Here is a 19,935-nt window from a genome sequence, read left to right on the forward strand (position 1 = left end):
TTCCTCAACTTTACTACACCATTATGAAAACTACAAGGTAGTATTTAGATATCCGTTTTACGATGCTCAGACTTGCTCAGGCTGCTACGAAAACCACCAAGTGCGCAATAGTCTGCGCATCTGACGTATGACGTCATTCAAAATGGCGCACAAAATGCAGACGTTCAGCAATAAAATCTCAAAAAATTTCACCCTTGAAACCACAAGACACCTAGGATTATTAACTGCGTTCGGCTTCGTCGAAAGCAAAAAATATTTTACGGTCTGTAAACCGTGGTACTTGCTTGTAAGAAACGTGCTAAAGAAAGGCACTACCTTTCGAAATACTGGCTTTAGATAGAGTTTTTCTTCGTCAATCAATCAGCTTTGCTCTTTTTGACGAGTACATAAGTTTGGCTTCGCACGAGACAGCAATGCGATGACACCTCCTTCGTCACCAGTCTTTTAAGACTTGCACGCGCTACTAGCCTTCCCTCTTTTCTGCGAAATGTCACGCGAGAGCGGCACACAACAGAGAACGCGAGTGAGAGGAGCGTGACATCTCCTGTTCTCCCTCGCAGGTCCTTAGAGACCTTTCGAACTAAAAAAAAAAATCCGATTATTCGCTATTTCCCCCATCCCATAATGCAATACGTTTTAGGGGGGAGGTGGGGGGAGGTTCTTTACATAAAGACAATACAAGTTATTTACTCTTGGGACTGTATCGTGCTTCAGTGAACTGAATATCCATTGTTTTAATGAATAACCCTACAAAATGAACTGTATGTTATGGGATTTGTGGAAATAGTGAGTTGGTAACAGCGAAAGAACGCATTCGCAATGTTGGCGCAATGTTGGCCTTGGTTGTGTGTACCGTTAGCCTGACTGGCAAACAATGGAGGGCGCGTTTCCAATGACACTGAAAGTTGACAAATTGGAGCAAAATAACCTGGTATAACAACTAGAAAAACATTTTTTACTGTGACATTTCACTTTTTAATCATGATCGTTAAAACTATGTACAAGGTGTGCAACCATTAAAAACAATATATTATTACCTTAATCCTGATAACATGTCGGCTGAATCACAACATCAAAATACTATATCATGGAAGTTCAGTCAAGTCAGTGTATATAGTATGCAAATAAATAAATAAACTTGAATCTTCCATTAAATATTAAGAGAGACAAGAAGGGAAGCAAACCAACGCGAAAGAATGCTCCCTCACAAACTCCCCGCAAGAGCGACATGCAGTTCGCGTTCGTCTCGTGACGGCGCTCCACTCCCTCCCGGAAAAAATGCGCCTCAGCCCATCTCAACCAGGGAAGAATACAATAATTCATTTCGTTGACACAAAATATCTACTGAAAAAAAATAATCCTGAAAGTTAAAACTTCTTTCTGCCAGTTTTCTCCATCAGATGTTGATAAACACGACTTTCCTAATCCAATGCTATTTTTTTACACATACGTTTACTGATTTGGAAAACCCTCTTTTTCTTTTTTGAAAAGCCCCAGACACGTTTCTGTCTCGCAACAGCGGTTGGTTTGTCTTAAAATGTTGTTCTTTACAGTCTGAAAGCTACACAATCAGGAATCAACAAAAGCCGGCTCTGGTTTTTCATTGTATAATCCAATGACCAAGAATGTCAACTAACATGAAAGAATGTTAATTACGAAGGTCCGGAATTAACCATAAGAGGTCATGCTTTTGAAAAAATAATCGAAAAAATCGGCGGTGCCATCAACGCCTTTGTTTCAAAAGTCTAAGATTCAACACAAGTTCCGCTGAACTATGAACATGGCGACCTTTTACTGACACCTATTTACACTCTATGAAAAAAAGCACTCCAGTAAGTAAGAATATAACAGGGCTTTAGTTGCAGCTTTCAGTTATTCCAGGATGAAGATACTATGCAGGAGTGTTGAAACGTTGAATAAACTTTGTAAGTTGTAGTCATTAATATTAAAACAGAATAGCATCAAACCATCTCTGTTTTTGGGCTCTCAAAATCGGGCGCTAGGTTCTCATGCAAATAAGGTTGATTATGAACTTGTTGGTACTGCCATAGAAGGCCTTGACAAGTCCTCAAGAAGACCCTCTCTTCTTAATCGAGCTCGCTCGTTCTTGAACCAAGTGTTGACATGACGTGCCAGCACTTGTTCTCTACTTTTTCGTTCCTCCAAATTGTTCAAGATTTCCGCGTATCTCGTCAAATCTTTGAGATCAGGTTTGGGAGTCTCTTCGTACCATTTCCTTAGCAAAGGAAGCTCCACTGACGTGTTGAAGACAATTTTCTTCCCGCGTGGAGTAATAAGAAGTTTTCTTCCCGGAGACACTGAGCCGTCTTCTTCCTGTTCTTTGCTCAGCTGAGAGTGTTCATACCACGCGGCAAATAGCTTAATCTTCTCGGACGATAAACGGCAAGGGTATTGATCTCTAGATATCTGCGACAGCATGCCCTACCCAATACATTAAAAAAACGTTAACATCAGTACCAAACACTTTTCTTGAGCTTAAAATAATAATTACAATAATTTGTTTGTTCATCCACGTTACACCTAAGAGCTCGTTCAACATGTGTCCGTGCATTCTGGATCGAATTCGAATATGGCAGTGTTGGGTTTTTTAGGAAAGGGGATAACCGGAGTACCCTTAGAAAAACTTTTCGGTGCAGAGTAGAGAACCAACAAACTCAACCCACATAGGACGCCGCGATCGGGAATCGAACCCAGGCCACATTGGTGGGAGGCGAGTGCTTCAAAGATAAATCTGTAATATAACTTGAAGTTGTTTGTTGTAAAAACTCTTATTATTAATACTACATTTGCAAATGCAAACAACGAAGCCCTATTAGGGTTTATCAGGATACGGGATTATTTATTTATTTATTTATTTATTTATTTATTATTATTTTTTTTTTTGAAAGAGACCTTATCCAAATTCCACAGTTTCCCTTGCTTCCTTAATTCCGTTCATCCAAAAAGTACGAAATGAGTTCGAAATCATCCGAAAAACGTATTACAAATCACAGTTCAACAACTTATCATCCTGTATTTGAATTCCGGTTCCGTAATCCTGGTTTAGTTCCCTGCAAACTGTTTAAATCTGCCGTGGCGAAGACAAAAAGACTTGTTCCTTGGAAACGGTTTAAATCTGCCGCGGCGAAGACAACATTTGTACTCCATTACTCAAAAATCTAAAATCCCGTAATTGCGTGTTTCATAGTCCAGTCCAAAGTTTAAATTTTACAATTCCACAATCTTGGTTTCAGTATTCCAAACGTTCCACAATAACTTGAAATGTCTTTAAGAAAAAAGCTTAAATCCAGTAGTCCATTCCGGGTTGAAATCACCAATACTCTCTCTGTCATCAATTCAAAACTCAACAAAAGCTACAAGTAGTAAACAGCTCTTAGAAACTACAAAAGATGTTCATGATTCTACACTCGAGCTGAACAAAAAACTATCAAAAACGAAACCAAAAAGCCCTCGCGATCGCTTCCCGAGAGAACAGACACACAGACGAAACTGTACTATGCCTGCCTCATAAGGCCCTGAAAAAAAATACCGCACGTAGTACTTGACCGCAGCCCTTGGCCGAGAAGCGATCTGGATACGGGATATTTAGGTGAAACAATTGTAGTAATACGGATTTTTGGCTGGTTGGTCCGGACCGACCGAAACGCGCCGTTCCCTTTACAAAAATTATCGTTTACGAGGCAGTGCGGCCCAGTGGTTAGGGCTCTTGCCTTGAGACCCGGTTATCCCGGGTTCAAGACACGTTCTGACCACTGGCTGAATTTGATCCTGGTAGTCCCTGGTTCAACTTCTCAGCTGCACTTGTAAGTAACCAAATAGCTTGCCCCCGCCCAGTTGGGATTCTTAACAGTTGTTGCTGAATGTTCTGTTCTGTCGAGATTGTGTTCATTGGCTCTGAAAAGCCCCTATGAGGAATGGTCAATTAACTATGTATATGTTTCCAATCCCACTTCACTGTGATACAACCGAAATTTCGGTCGAAACGTAAATGGAACGCTTCGGTCCGGTTGGAAATTGAATCTTTAATGCAAATTGTCGTTCCATTTTTCCTTGGTTAGTTCCACTGGTCTCCGAACTGATGGTCAGGCATAATGGCAAGCACCTACTGTGTCAATCATCGAGGGCCGAAAGATTCCAAACTAAGTGTTTGCTTTGATCGCAATAAGGGAAGTCTGTCACGGTGGCGGTATCGCAATACTAGGAGAAGCGTGGGTGTTCTAATCGCGGCAAGGAAGTTTGGAAATACGGAAGGGTATAGAAATAGATTTATCCGATCAGAGCTTACTTCATTATCTGTGGGGTATGCACAATTGTCATTACCAACAACTGGTTTCAAGACGTGGTATGCCTTCGGCATTCCACGTAATAATTTGTTAGCGACTGTTATCGAAGGTTTACAGCCCGATCTTATGACAAATAAAAAAAATCATTGTGTTTTAAAACTTTGTTGGAGCAAGCGGCGACTCGGTGGTTTAGTGGTTAGGAGCGGTGACACGTGAGCTAATCATGGTAGGTTCCCGAGTCCCGATATCTCGATTATCTTTTGAAAGAAAAATGTTCAGAATTCCTTTCCAACTGTCAGTGCCATGAAATAATGATAAGCGTATATTCAAAGACGATTGATACTATCAGATTATCGTAATACCAGTCTCGAGAATGAGTTATAGTGGGAGGCGAGTGCTTTCAACCCAAGCCAACGTGGGGCCAGTTTCTTGAAAGTCCCGAAACTTTACAGGTCATTTTCGGGTGTCACAATTCCCTCGGTATCTCAAGAACGGAGAGGATTTAAGTCGTCAAACTTCATAGTCATTTTGATTTCTGTTACCTTGAAAACATGTTAAAAGATCGACTTTCCTGAACAAGCAGTTGACAGGTTCACAAATGGATTTTCGGGCCCGAAAACTTTTCGGGACTTTCGAGAAACTGGCCCCTGGGCCGAGAAAAATCTGGACTATATTTTGTTATTCATACGAGAGTCTTCTTAGAATGATTATTACAGTTTCAATAACATTCGGAATGTCTAACCTCGTCTTTAATTTTTTTAATCACAGTTCAGCTATCAAACAACGGTACTGATTATTGTTTAATGTCACGAAACACCTCCTTCGTTCGATGTCACTGGCCATCTGACCTGCTTTGCGTTTTTCGCATTTAAGTCTAAGCACCCATTTCAAATAGCGTTGATAAACAATGTTTAAGTCTAAGCACCCATTTTAAAACGGTTAGCTTTCAATAACTGCGTGGCTATGTCGTTCAAGGTTAGGGCTAGGGCCTGTAAAAATCATTCTAAGACTTCCGTATGAAATTTCGGTCGGTGTACGGGTCCCGTACGAATAGCCACTGCTCTGACGAAGGGCTAACGCTCGAAACGTCAGCTGTTAGAATCTGTGTACGCTGGTCAATTTACATTATCAACTCCGTTGATAAAACCAAATTTTTGCATTTTAAAAACCGCCTACCTTCCACCACATGTACATTCCACCTTCCGAATTATTTGCGCATATGATAGCATTTTAGAGTGCTATTCTTGACGGAACAGCTCCGTTGACTGAGGTCAGTACGATAGAGAGTTCGTACGAAACGAATCAAGGCTGATGCCTAGTGGTCGCCCGGGGCGAGTTGCCCGAACGGGCTCCTAACTTCTCACAAGGTGATTCATCCTCAATTTCAATAAATTAATTCTGGGCTCTTCGAAAAAATACTCTGGCTACTAACTTTTAATGTCGTAAGCCCGAAGGGCTCCGGAAAAATGTTCTGAGGCAGCAGCCTTGCGAATCGTGTTTGAACACGAAGCGAAGTTAACTATCACTGCGCTGCGCATGAGATGGGACGAGGACAAAACACTGAAGACACGGAGAAGAGAAAAGGCATTCTGGCCCCTCATCACCCCTCCCTCTCAGTTATTGGTTTTGCTCTCACTTTTTGTCGTGGACATCCAAAATTTGGCTTTCAAGCACCTCCACAAAAAGTCCACGATTGCCGCATGGGCAAAGTTAGGAGAGTATACTGGTATTTCAGGGCCCGATTGTTCCTTACTTTTAGCTTTGTTCCACTTTTAATACAGTATCCCTTAAAAACTTTGTTACCTGCGAAAATGGACAGAGCATGCGTTCAAGATGCGTCTGACTGTAGTGTTCTAGCAGCTTCTTGATAGCAGTCTTCACTTTCTGATCATCCCAGTCTTTGCTAAGAAAATAAAAATAATCCATCCGAACATGAGCTGAATATTGATTGATGAACATAAATAGGACATTCCATTGAAACGATACATCCAGAGAAAAAGCTTGTTCTCTTATTGCACACTTAAAATCCTCGCGCAAGAATTGATTTACAATCTGTAAAGCGGCCTTCACACAACAAACTAAGTTCAACTTGTATACAAAAATCTGGTTTTATCAACGGAGTTGATAATGTAAATTGGCCACCGTACAGAGATTGTAAAAGCTGACGTTTCGAGCGTTAGCCCTTCGTCAAAGCGAATTAACTTGGCAAACTAGTGTTGGCAAATTCAAGTTGGCGTGTGTGAAAGACACAACAACTGGTGTCACGGGGTCGCGGAGTACGTCTGAAAGTGGGGGGCTAGGTCTTGGTATATGTACGAGTAGTGTAAATTACTAAGTCTTTGATCAAGCCAAAAACAACACTGTCAGAAAAATTGGGCGGGGGGCTGCGTCAAACATGTTGGCAAACTGATGGCGACGAATAGAGCTTGTCTTTATTCTCGCCAACTTTTCCACCAACTTTTTTTCTCTTTCACACACGCCAACTTGAGTTTACCAAAACGGGTTGCCAACTTTACTTCGTCGTGTGAAGGCCGCTTAATTAAGTGTGCCAGCAAACAAGTAGTGCAACAGGGGTTTCACGGTAAAATGTTGAAGTTGGCGCCTTGTTTCAAGTACAGTAACCCACTGTATCAACAAAGGGCCTTAGGGATGCCTGGAGGCATGTCATTTTTAACAGTTTGCTCCCAAACAGCACCTTTCAAAAGTCAAATTGATGATCAAGTTTAGAGGACTTCATGTTGACGTCATTGTCAAAGTGAGTTTTAATCTCAGGTTTGAAAAAATACCCCGTTATCTTTAGTTCACTGTAGCAGACCACTCTAGGTGAAGTAGCCAACGCCTTTTATTGCCTGTCACTACATTACGTATTGACACCACTGTGCAGTAATCTGTGGTCGCATGTATATCCATGTAGAACCCAATGTAGTTGAAATTTTTGTTTCCCAAATAAGTACCGGTATCCTGAATTTACATTACAGAACAACCCTTCTATTCTTCAAACTTTCTTTAAATGTTCTTGTCTGTTTTAGAAACCTCAGTAAATCACATATTAACATTTATCATATTGTATTAAGCTGTTAGATTTCATACAATTATTATTTTAGTGTTGCGAAGTTTTCAATCTCTCTCTTTTTAATAGACAAATCGCCTATCTCAATGTTGTGCCCAATTCAAATCTCTCTCGGTTAAAGTGTGTCAGATTGTATTTGCATTGTTACGATATAATGTAGCATTCACATTCAAATGTAGCAACCATTTACATGTAAATGATGGAATTACCTGGAACAAAACGTTTTATTGGATCGGGTACAACATTGAGTTAGCCAATTTGCTCTTTTAACTATGGTTGCATTGTATTTTGAAGTCAATTATCCAAGTACATGTAAGACACAATGTTCACAAGCAGTGGGCGAGGCATTGTATATAACTATTAAAACCTTTAACTCATAAAAATAAATAAATAAATAAATACTTTATAATTAAGTATTGATCAACCCCATGAGGGCTTTTCAGCGTCAATGAAATATTAGCCTGCTCACAGGTGAAAGATGTTGTTGTCGCCACGAATCATGTATCAGATGGCATATTGGAAGTGTGTGGGATAGGTCTGAGCTAGGGATAGGTGTTCTGTCACCCGGCCCAGACCTATCCCACGCACTTACAATATGGCATGTGATAAGTGTTCCATGGCGACAACAACATCTACACATACTGCCTGTGAGAAGGCTAATGAAACATATGAATGATGCATCAGAACATCACAGCTTTTAAGAATCCCAACAGGCAACATGACTACCACGATAAACTTCAGGTAGTGGTCAGAATGGGTCTCTGAATCTCAAGAGGAGAACCCTTGCCAGTCTGACACAGTGCCCCAAAGCATATTCATTTATCAAAAGGGATGTACATTTGTAACAAACATGCAACTGACCAGCTCCTACCAGAGCAGTGAGCAGCACCAACCGCTTTGTAAATTGCTCACTCATATGTATATACATGTACAAAGATAAATTTTTTGGACAGTAAACTTACTCATAACAGAGGTGGACATGAATAGTGATTGCAGCATCTTTTACAAACAGAATATCCCCAAATGCTTCATGTATGGTCACCTCTAAATCACCGCCTTTTGTGAAATCCGCAAGTGGGTGAGGCTTCCAGTGATCACGCACTTGAATGAACACTGCAAATCATTTGGAACATTTAGAAGTTTGAGTCAGAGTACAGCACATGAAACTATAGCTTCTTTGAAGATCTTTAGCAGGGAGTTGGGAAAAGGGCAAACAAAGAATTTCTAAGACTGCTTGCCAAGTGACAAGAGTTTTGGGTTGGCAGACTATCAATATTTCAAAAAACTATAGAGTCTTTGCATGTACGTACATAGGCTTTCTTTTACCTCTAATTTAAGAGTAGCTATACCGCTAATTTCATCAAGAAAAATTAACACCAATACAAAAATATAAATCAATAAATCAATAAAAATATTTACAATGACATTACTAAATTTATTACTATTACCGTATTTACCCATGCATAAGTCGACCTTTTATGGCCTCAAAAGAAGCTCCAAAAATCGCCCTCGACTTATACACGGGTCAAAGATTTTGAGCCAAGTTCCAGCTAAGTAATTTATTCAAAATTAGCATAATAATGTGTCTTGGGCATAATGAACGCAGTGGACAAAAGCCGACAAAATACTTCCAAATGAATGTAAGCAATTCCAGTTGAAATGAAAAAGGATTTGTCCAAATCTAAATGTTGAAGATACTCACAAGCACAAATATGAAATAGACACTGGAAATTTTCGTTTTCCAAAGGCGGAAAGCTCTAAAAGGCATTTCTGTTTCTTCAAATAAACGCGATCGTTCAACGGCTTAGTAACCTGGCGCAATACCTTGTGTTTGCGTGCAAGCATTGTCATTCGTGTTGCGTGAAAATGCTGGTTTGTAATGATTCTTTTTTATTCTTTTACAAACCTGGCTGATTTAAATGCTTTTGCAAACTTCGTATTGTTTGATTCTTGAGTTTTGTTTTGTTTGTCATGTGAGAAATTAAAAGTCAAGGAACAATAATTTTAAACCTTGCACATTTTCGCATCGTTCGCAAGTTATTTTGAAAGATTGACTCCTGCTTCTGTGATGTTGTGCTTATCCTCTAAAGCCCTTTATCGTTGAACAACGAAACAGCTAGGTTTACATGTTCGATTTTCTGAGAACTTTTTCGAAACTCAAGGACAAAATGCCTGCATATACAACAACTGCTGAACCACAAAACTACATGTATTAAGCGCTTGAGGCCCTGATTTTTCGTGTCCCAGTAACAGTTAACAAAGAAATTAAGAAATTGCTTTTTTTGCCATCAAAAATTGGGGGTCGACTTATACACGGGATCAACTTATACACGGGTAAATACGGTATATCTCATATGCCAGTAAACTACATGTAGAAGGATCGTTATGTAAGAATCTTAAATCTAAAATCAAGGAAATTATCAATAATTCATAAGGAATCTGAGAGTGAATTCCACATTTTAGCAGGCTGCTAGATACATGTATGAAAAGGAGTTAGGGCCATAAGTTGTAGTTCTTGGTTTCAGAACAGATACATGTAGCACAGTGTTCTCCCCAGGATTTTGGGAAGGCCAGGGGGCATTCTGTCGGAAGCTTAATCTACCATACAAAATTAAGACTTACAAAAATAGCAAAAGCGAATTGTCATGCTGTCTAGGAAAACATAAAACTAAAAACATGGAACATCCACCCAAACAGCACATCCTTGCCTTACTCTTTGGGCCCTTTGATTGTGTTTTCTGCACAACTTGCACAACATACCACTACCACTATTTAGTATTATCATCTTCGTTAGTCTTAAGAAGCCAAGGGAAGTCCTTCAGCCACGTTGGATCAAACCCTGATTTTCGGTGTTTGGAATCTGTGGATGTTGACGGACCTTGTGTTGTTTCCCGTGGCTGGACTTCTTCATCCAAATTACTTACACTCTTATATCTCTTTTCCAGGGTGAAAAAAGAACTTAATCTAGTTTGACTAGCTTTTCGTTTCTGTTCAGAGGATCCTGAGTTGGTCGAAGCCACCATTTTTTGACAACCTTCCACGCACGTAGGAATTGAGTTTAGTATTCCATGTAATATCCATAAAGTGCCCTTGAATTTACGGCAAACTGAAAGACGGCTGCCGTTCAACGAAACGAGCGGATGACAAGTTTCATCACCTTTCATGGAAGGGTAAATGAGCTGAAACCTTATCAATTGCGAGAAAACACAATGAGAAAACACTAGACAATGCTTCAGTATCTTTATTGAGTGTTTTTCTTTTTTTAATTATGGACAGGATCCCAGTTTTAGATGTTAAACTACGTAAGGTCACTTGTTTTAAGCCAGGCGGCAACGATTTTTCAACGAATCAAGCCAGGCGGCCCGCCTGGCCTGAAATACCTGGGGAGAACACTGATGTAGCATAAGATTAGCATCCTTAACATATTTCTTACCATGTATGTTGCTCATTGACAAATACATGTAGTTACCGGTATTAACATAAAGACTTCTATGAAGTATTTATTTATTAAGAAATTTTGTTGAGTGTGTCTAGCTTATCAGTGTTACAAGCACTGCAAAAAATGCCGTATAGCAGAGCAGTAATAAATAAAAGTGAGGTCATATGACTGTTTTGTATAGTTTAACTAGGCTAATAAGAGTGTCTCTTGTGATTAATTTGTGAAATCTTATTATAATGTTAAATTGACTATTTACTTTCTTGCTCAGTCAACATATATTTTACAGCCTCCTTTTAAAAACTAATTGGCAAAAGGATTTGACAAAATTAATGGGGTTAAAGACACAGTTTTGCAATTTCCTAGGGGTTCTTTCAATCTAAAGATATGGGGCAGAATTGTAGTGTAAATTTCCCTTGATCATTTGCGAGCTCATATTCTGAATTGCTAAATCACACTGCTGGCAACACATTATAGCACAACAACTTTGCTACTAGAATTGCGACCAATTTATTGTAACGTGTTGCAAAATTGAACCAAGATTTCTTTTTAATTTCGAGCCCTGAAAATACCTAAGGAAGATTGCTAAAGAAGGAGAGGGGTGATATAGCTTAAATTTCACCAGTGTATTTGCTCAAAAGTGCCATGTGTTTCAGATGAATTGAAACTGGTTGCTATGTTTCACTTATTTGAGCAACAGGACAATGAGGAAATATCAGACCTTCCAAACACAAAAGACCATTACATTAGGAGACATGTAGAGAAAAAATAATTGAATCGGTTATTTTCATTAATCAGGAATTTCAATCTAAATTAGACAGCATTAGGAAAAAAAACAGGAAAATCGTGAGATTCACCTCTTAAAAATGAAGATCTACACATTAGTGAACACATTACGCTCATCAACCATGTTCTCTCAAAACTGACTTTGAAATCGCCTACACAGTAGAATGCAAAGCAGTATAAAGTACATTAAGAGGTGATAATCAAATCTCTGATTCACATTCTTTGATTTTACATAATCCTAACACACTGAAAGATTGAAAAATTATTTATCTACAATGGTGCCCTTTTCAAAAGACCTTGGTAGGGAATTAAAAGAAGTAAGATATAGGGGTTAATTGTTAAGAGAGAGGTAAAAATATCTGAAAATCATCAGTCTCACTGCAAAACGGGTCAGACATTGTATGTAGAAGCTGACACACGTTTATAATTACAGTCGAACGTCCGGTTGCGACCACCTCTCATAAGCAACCGCTTTTCCAAAATACCAAAAGTTTCCAAGTAAAATCACTATATTTGGAACCTCTTGTAAGCGACCACCACTCGTAAGTGACCACAACCACTTTTAGAGCAAATAGTTTGAAATTCTCATTTGTTGTTATCCTGCCGTAAACAACCACTGGACAGGCCTAGGTAATAGAGCAGAAATTGGACAGTAAGGCATGGTAACATCATCACATTCCTGTGAAGCTTACAAGAGAGGGAAAGTACAGGATTTATTCTGGAAATTGACTATTTCCATCGGGAATAAAACATTCAAAATTCTAAAGGAAAAAATCTACATACACTGTATTCTATCAGCCTTAAAGAAATGACCTTAAATTCTGATGATTACAGAATGTTGTAACTGATTCCTAATGATTGTTCCACACCACATATCCAGATGGTATCTGAGATGGTAAAGAAAGTAAGCAAGCACCTGTATTTTCTGCGCCAGCTAAAGCGATCACATGTTAAGTTGAAAGAAGTTTTGCCATTCTACTTTAAAACTTGTATAAGGCCTGTTACTGAATACAAATGCCCTATTTATCATCATAGCCTCCCGCAATACCTTTCAATTGATATTGAGGGATGCCAAAGACAAGCATTGCACATTATTTATCCAGATTGCTCGCACATGATGAGGCGCTTTCTATGACTGGGTTAGTCCCCTTATACGAGCGCTGCCAGCTCTTAAGTGATAAGCTTTTTAATTCCATCTTGTGTAATCCTTCGCACAAGCTGTATATATACACGAAGCTTACTTCCTTCTAAGAACGAGTGTGAGGTCAATTTAAGGAATAAGCGTGCTTTTACCACAAGGCACACCCATACCATAGTTTTATCCATCACTATGTCAATAAGACAAGGATGTAAATATTCCCTTTTCATTTTTGTTAACTCATGATTTTCAGATTTTAAGCTTTCATTTTATTCTAAATCGTAGATAATTCAGCCTATGGCTGCCACGTTTTTGATCAATAACCTATCTATCTCTATCTATCTATCTTGTTCTCTCAAGAACAGTGAACCGTTTGACAGAATTACGCTATGGAAATTGGCGCAGTCAGCAATCATTCCCTATTCAACCCAAGTCATATCCACAGTTTTTAATTTCTTTAATTTCAGCCAAGGAATCAATATCTTGTTTTCTTGTTGTCTCCATAAAAAAAATCATTCGCCTGGTAATAAATATTTTTGATTACATATATGTTGTTCACTGGCCGGGAGGTCCGTATAGGAAAAAAAATCTGTGCCCAAGGTCTCCAGTATGACCCAAGGCTGCAGGCCAAGGGCCGTACTAGCCCTTCAGGCCTGTGATGCCTACTATCAAAACAGAAAAACCCAGATTTAATCTTAAGACCTATGGTGGCCGGTCCTTTACGATGGCCGCTCCTTCTATTTGGAATACCCTTCCGTTGGAACTCAGATCTTGTTGTTCCCTTTCTTCTTTTAAATCCAAGTTGAAGACTTTGCTTTTTAAAGCTTCTTATGATGCAGTTTTATAGCCTTTAATCTACTTTTTACCGTTAGTTTATCCCTGGTTTTAATGCTTTTTTTTTTGTAAAGCACTTTTGGTCTATTGGGATTTTGCGCTCTATAAATATTGTATTATTATTATTATTATTATTATAATTATTATTATTACTTTAGAAATATCAGGCAATACCCCAATGATCAGTTGATTCTGTTCACAGTATTTATTAATTTGTAAAGCAATAGTGTTTTTAAACACGTTTAAGGTAATTCCTTAGTATTGCATTGCGCATCTCTACTGCGCACGAATTTTGCGTCATTAATTAGCGCGCGCACATGAGCACATGCGCATACAAAACGTAAGAGATTTCGCTCAAACTAAGCCCGATAGCGAAATAAATGCTCCTTTTCTCTCAAACGAGCACGGTGACCCCCAATTTTTTTTTCAGGTATTTGCTAGGAACAGTCTAATAAAGAACACATTTGAAGAAGAAAAAAAGTTTGATAGTAGAACATGAATTTTTTTTGGAAAATAGTTCCGTACTGGGTGTATTTTACCCAAGGCGAGGACTTCAAGCTAACCACGGAACTGTCCCAAAAAGTGCACTATTCCCACAACCAGGGAATCAAAGTCGGCGTAAATGAAGCATTACTGCTTATGTAAATAAAAGAAGCTTTATTTTCAAAATAAAATTTTGTGTCTTTGAAGTAACCAAGACTTAATTCTGTATGAAGGTGATTCGAATTTTTAACGCGAAAACAGTAAAACTACCCCATTTTAAGAGCCTGCTGACGCGTAAACAAGCACGGTGACCCCATTTTTTTATTAAATTTTTTTAATGTTCATATCATGAATGTTAATTATGCCAAGTTTCCAAAAAAGTTTGATAGTAGAACAATTTCAAGGGAATTACCTTAAAAGGCTTCAAAAAACATACATGTATGTTTGGTAAGCTAAGGCCACCCCATCACACAAGCTCATGCAACCTGGGCTACGATAGTGGGCAAGAAAGAAAAAACTCTACCCGCTCTTAGAGCCAATCAGATTGCCGGATTCGCAGAATTCTGCCCGCTCGCACATTGAGAAAATAAATAAAAGTCATTACAGGGATTGAGATGGACATTGATGAAAGGGGTAAGTCTGTGCAGTTACCATATGCTTGTGAGGCAAAATTTAGACTAAATATATATGGTGTAAGCTCTCGCAAGCGACGACCAAGGCTTGACATTTTGGGTGGTCGCTCATGGGTGGTTCGACTGTATTTTTTTGCTATCATATGAACACAAACATTCTCCGAAGTATTAAAACTTTACGCCGGAAGTATGAAAGCTGATAAATAATAATTACTGTACGCTGTTAAAGTGGCATTCTTCTTTCCTCTTTTTTTTCTTCTCTTTATTCCCTCACTTCTTGGTGGTCATGCTTTATCAAACTATTCCGGTGGGATTTAAAGAAATGGTCTGTATTAATTAGTTATGGACGAACGATTTTAACGTCAATGAAAGCAGATATCGATCGATACGAGGCTGGATTCTTCGCGTAGCTTCCGGTGTCACGTCGAAACAGTTGATTTTCAGAATGAAAAACAACATGATCGAAATATTTCCGTCTCAACATTCTTCTGCCAAAAAACACCCGGTAAATTAATTATTACTTTATAAAAAAAATCTTACAAACAGCGACCGCGCTCAATTAAAATGTTCGCTTGAAACAATTTTTTCATTCCGCCATGTAAACACTTCACAAAGAATCGGAGTAAGTTACCTTTAGCGTTGTCAGCCTTCATAATGACTTTACCGTCAATCTCCTGTTTCTGAAACATTTCGCTCAGAACATTGGCAGCAAGACTGGATAGCCGAGTGCTTGGTTGTAGTCCAATGCCATCATCTCCCCGAGCCATAGTTTGCACCTCGACGCCTTCCTCCGTAAAAGTCGGGTAATGAACGAAGCAGTTGAAATGAACGGAGCCTTCCTCAGCATCCATACTTTTTTCTTTTCGCTCAGGAACAAATTTAATCGCCACGAAAGAGTCTTCAGAATTTCCTATCTGCGAACATGACAATACCATTGATAAACATTCAATATGGCGGTACCCTATTGAAATTTGATAAGTGATAATTTCAATCCGCCAATAGTTTATCAGGAATATGAAGACCGCGACCAATAAGGTTTGAAGATAAATATTAACAGCTGCCAGATAATTATTTATCGATATTACTAAAGCCCCCTCTAAAGCAAAAACAACAAAAGAAAACATCAAAGAGTGCATATGGGACTAAATTAATATTAGATTTTACCTTTTTTAGGCGAATTATAACTAACCCTTGAATAAAAAAATTCAACAATTTCGTAAAAAAAGTAAAACCCTGCAACAACAACCGTAAATGGAACAGAGGAGCGCACAAGAAACTTGATTTCTTTTTCCACAGGCATATTGCTACATTGCACTTCACAAGGTCATGTTATCCCAGAGGACGGAGGTACGTGCCTCGTACAAAAACATTTTTATGTCTCCTACGTTTTCTAAGACGAAAATCGATGAATTCTCCCCTGTTCTCAGGTTCATTATTGACCGTGTTTTATCATCATTCTCTGAAAATTATCTGAGAACAACCTAGCACTGAGTGATTTCTGGGTTGTCGCGCAACAAAGGTATTTGTATATAGGGCGTCACCTCAAAATAGAATTTTGCTCTAGTAGAAGTCTCTCGCGATTATTCGTTCCATTTCGTTCACGTCCTACAGTTTGGGCGAAGTATACTAAAAATATATTGGTACGAGCGGTTTCTGACTGAAAATAAAGAATGAAAAAGTCTCTGTTACATGCTGACGTTGTCGTCAAAACTTAAAATTTCGTGATTTCACGTCGTCGTCAGAGAACCGCAAAAATATGAGCTAAAATCCGTGCCGCACGTGCAGCACGATTATTTAAGCAATAGACGACGTTTCCCGTGTTTCCATATCCTCATCTAAACACGAGGGGGAGTTGGGAGAATTCTCAAGAGTTATGCAAACCCGAGACGCCGTCGAGGGTTTGCATAACTGTCGAGAATTCTCCTAACTTCCCCGAGAGAAGTGCACAATCCCCTAATACACCTCTATTACCCCCCAAAACGTTTGCATGACCATTGTTTGCAATTTCTCCTGGGACATTATTATTATTATTATTATTATTATTATTATTATTATTATATTGGATCGGCGACGATGGCGGACGGATGTACGGATCTTAGGCTTTAGGTCTTCTTATTGAGACTTCAGTGTTTTACTTTTTACTTTTATCCCCAACTGCAAATTGTAAAGGCATAACAGTCGCAACTCTGGGGGTCTTTGTCGCGATTTAAATGCTTTTAAACCACGAAACTACTGGAAAATACCGCCAAAGCGCCAACCAATTACACGATGTCGAGGAAATCAAAGGTGAAATGGACTGAACAAATGAACAGGGACGTTCTAGAGTGTAAACAACAAGCACAGGCTTTGGCTGCATCTGATAATGCACCGTGCAATATCAATGGCAGGAAGAAAGGTTACATCGAGATAATGAAGGAACTATGGGACGAGAAAGGATATGAAAATCTTGGTCTTAAAGGGCAAAATCTGAGAGATCAAGCTTCACGGCTGGAGAGGAATGAGGACTTAATCCATACTAGTGTAAATGTTTCGAGAGCGACTGGCATGTACGATTCTGTCTTGGACACAACTCAACCCGCGTCTAATATTGTGAATAACTTGATTTCTTGCGGAGCGCTTCAGGATAATCGAAATCAAAACAATGGCGACCAGCAAAGCCAAAATCATAATCAGTCGATTCCGGATTTGCATACATTTGCAATACAACCCCCAGAGGGCCTGACAGAGGAGCGTGATTACTCAACTTTTGAAAACGTGTCGGACAGTATTCCAGGGAGCTTGCCGGATTACAAAGCCATTAACACGCCATCTTCATTTATTTGGGGCCGACATGGCGATGGAAGAACAATAACAGTCAACACGTCGACCATTGACAATGCCTATAACGAGATTACAAAATGGCGGAAGAACACTTTTCTTGTCCCCTATGGGAAAACAGGAAAAGATTTCATTGATAAATTAACACAGCAAATAAACGATTGGAACAATGAGTCAGAAATGCAACACATTGCCCTTAAAGCAGCTATTGTCCTCCTCGCTGTTGGGTTACAAAAACCGAGCCAGAAATCTAAGGCGAAGGAGCACCAAGAGTGCTTAGCTAAACGTCTGGCACTGTGGAAAGAGGGCGAAATAGATGTCCTAGTGCGTGAAGGACGGATCATCCAAAGACGTCTTACCAACTCCCGTAGAGCTGATCCACCCAATAAAGCAAGCGTTTTTGCAAACCTTGTCATGACAGGCAAAATTAATTCAGCCTTGCGATACCTCAGCGACGGAGACGGCGGGGGTATTTTGCCCTTGAGCGATGACGTCATGAGACAACTTAAGGAAAAACACCCTGTGGCACAGGACGCCTCTCTAGGTTCTCTACTCTTTGGACCAATCGAAGAAGTTCCAGATACAGTGTACTACCAGATCAATGGGGAGATGATTCGTGACGCTGCTTTAAGGACTAAAGGCTCTGGCGGACCTTCGGGTGTAGACGCCAATGGCTTTAGAAGAATACTTGCGTGCAAATCTTTCAAGAAATCTGGGTCCGATCTGTGCACAGCTATAGCTACAATGACCAGACGACTGTGCACGGAATTTGTTGACTTTCTTAGCATCGAGGCAATTTTAGCCAATCGTCTGATTCCACTTGACAAAGGAGAGGGCGCGGTCCGGCCGATTGGAGTTGGTGAAGTAATACGGAGGATAATTGCGAAGTGCGTGATGAGAGTAACAAAACCAGATGTCGTTGACGCAAGTGGCTCGCTGCAGGCATGCGCAGGCCATAAAAGTGGGAGTGAGGCTGCCATTCATGCAATGCGCAATATTTTCGACGCTGATGACACGGACGCTGTTCTTCTTGTTGACGCCTCAAATGCCTTTAATGCCCTGAACAGAGCTGCTGCGTTGCACAATACAAGAGTCCTATGTCCAACCATAGCTACTTATGCGATTAACACCTACAGACAGCCTGCGAGGCTCTTTATTATAGGCGGCCAAGAACTTAAATCAGCGGAAGGCACCACACAGGGGGACCCTCTCGCTATGAGCATGTACGCCATTAGTCTCCAGCCACTGATAACGCGTCTACACGTCTCAGGATCAGCTAAACAGTGTTGGTTTGCTGACGATGCAACGGGAAGTGGTTCCCTGAAAGATGTGCGGAAATGGTGGGACGAGCTATCAGAGAGTGGTCCGGCGTTAGGGTACTTTCCCAATGCAAAAAAGTGCTGGTTGATCATTAAACCTGATAAAGAACACGCTGCTATGCAGGTATTTGGTGACACAGCGATTAACATCACCTCTGAAGGTCACAAGCACCTAGGTGCAGCTCTTGGATCGAGGTCATTTCTGGAAGGGTACGTGGGCGAGAAGGTAGAAGACTGGGTAAACCAGGTCACCAAACTTGCAGAGTTCGCCTTATCACAACCTCAGGCGAGCTATGCAGCGTTCACTTTTGGGCTACGGCACCGATGGACGTATTTCTTAAGGACACTGCCCGATATTACCGACTTGTTAGAGCCTTTGGAGCGTGCGATAAGCGAAGTCCTCATACCAGCTATTACGAACCACGCAACAACTGAAACTGAGCGCGAACTCCTTGCGCTTCCTGTGCGCTTGGGAGGGCTTGGGCTTATAGATCCAGTCAGAGCCTCACCCAAAGAATATGAGGCTTCAGTCAGGGTCACAAGTCCCCTAGTAAGGCAAATTGTGGAGCAAGTGCATCAGACCCCGGATGTGTCAGAAGTAAAAACTCTGCAAATAAGCGCGCGTAAGGAGAAGGATGAGTGTATGGATGAGAGGCTAAAACGGGTGAAGACCTCTCTGCCGACAGGAACCAAGCGAGCTGTAGAGCTAGCCACGGAGAAGGGAGCATCGAACTGGCTGACAGTAATTCCCATCAAAGACTTGAACTTCAATCTAAATAAGAGAGAATTCAGAGACGCGATCAGTTTGAGATACGACTGGGAAATCACCGACACACCGAAAGTTTGCGTATGCGGGGACCGTTTTAACGTAGATCATGCAATGGTATGCCGACGTGGCGGGTTTATAATACAGCGTCATAATGAGCTTCGCGACCTGGAAGCAGAGATGTTGAGCATGGTATGTAATGATGTGGAAATAGAGCCGGTCCTTCAGGAAATCAATGGAGAGACTTTGAACAGAGGTGCCAACAGAGCTCCTGATGCGCGCTTAGATATTAGCGCTCGTGGCTTCTGGGAGAGACAGAGGACTGCATTCTTCGATGTCAGGGTTTGTCA

At 40.2% G+C, this 19,935-nt stretch overlaps 2 protein-coding genes across 2 annotated transcripts in view; one reads left to right on the plus strand and one right to left on the minus strand.

Moving 5' to 3' along the window:
- Positions 1-951: 951 nt before the first annotated feature.
- On the minus strand, positions 952-15,640 carry LOC138051863 (uncharacterized). Its single transcript, XM_068898153.1, has 4 exons — positions 15,315-15,640; positions 8,337-8,487; positions 6,108-6,207; positions 952-2,442 (listed from the first exon to the last, which is right to left on the minus strand). Exons 1-4 carry the CDS (start codon positions 15,616-15,618, stop codon positions 2,026-2,028), a joined length of 972 nt encoding a protein of 323 aa, XP_068754254.1. The 5' UTR covers positions 15,619-15,640; the 3' UTR covers positions 952-2,025.
- Positions 15,641-17,661: 2,021 nt separating this feature from the next.
- The window catches only part of LOC138050397 (uncharacterized), a 2,665-nt gene continuing 391 nt past the window's right edge, over positions 17,662-19,935 (plus strand). Inside the window, exon 1 of the mRNA XM_068896727.1 lies at positions 17,662-19,935. This exon is cut by the window's right edge and continues 391 nt beyond it. Coding sequence (XP_068752828.1) covers positions 17,681-19,935 — 2,255 coding nt within the window. The 5' untranslated portion in view covers positions 17,662-17,680.

The sequence above is a fragment of the Montipora capricornis genome, chromosome 6 (genome assembly GCF_036669925.1).
Source record: "Montipora capricornis isolate CH-2021 chromosome 6, ASM3666992v2, whole genome shotgun sequence".
Taxonomy (NCBI): Eukaryota; Metazoa; Cnidaria; class Anthozoa; order Scleractinia; family Acroporidae; genus Montipora; species Montipora capricornis.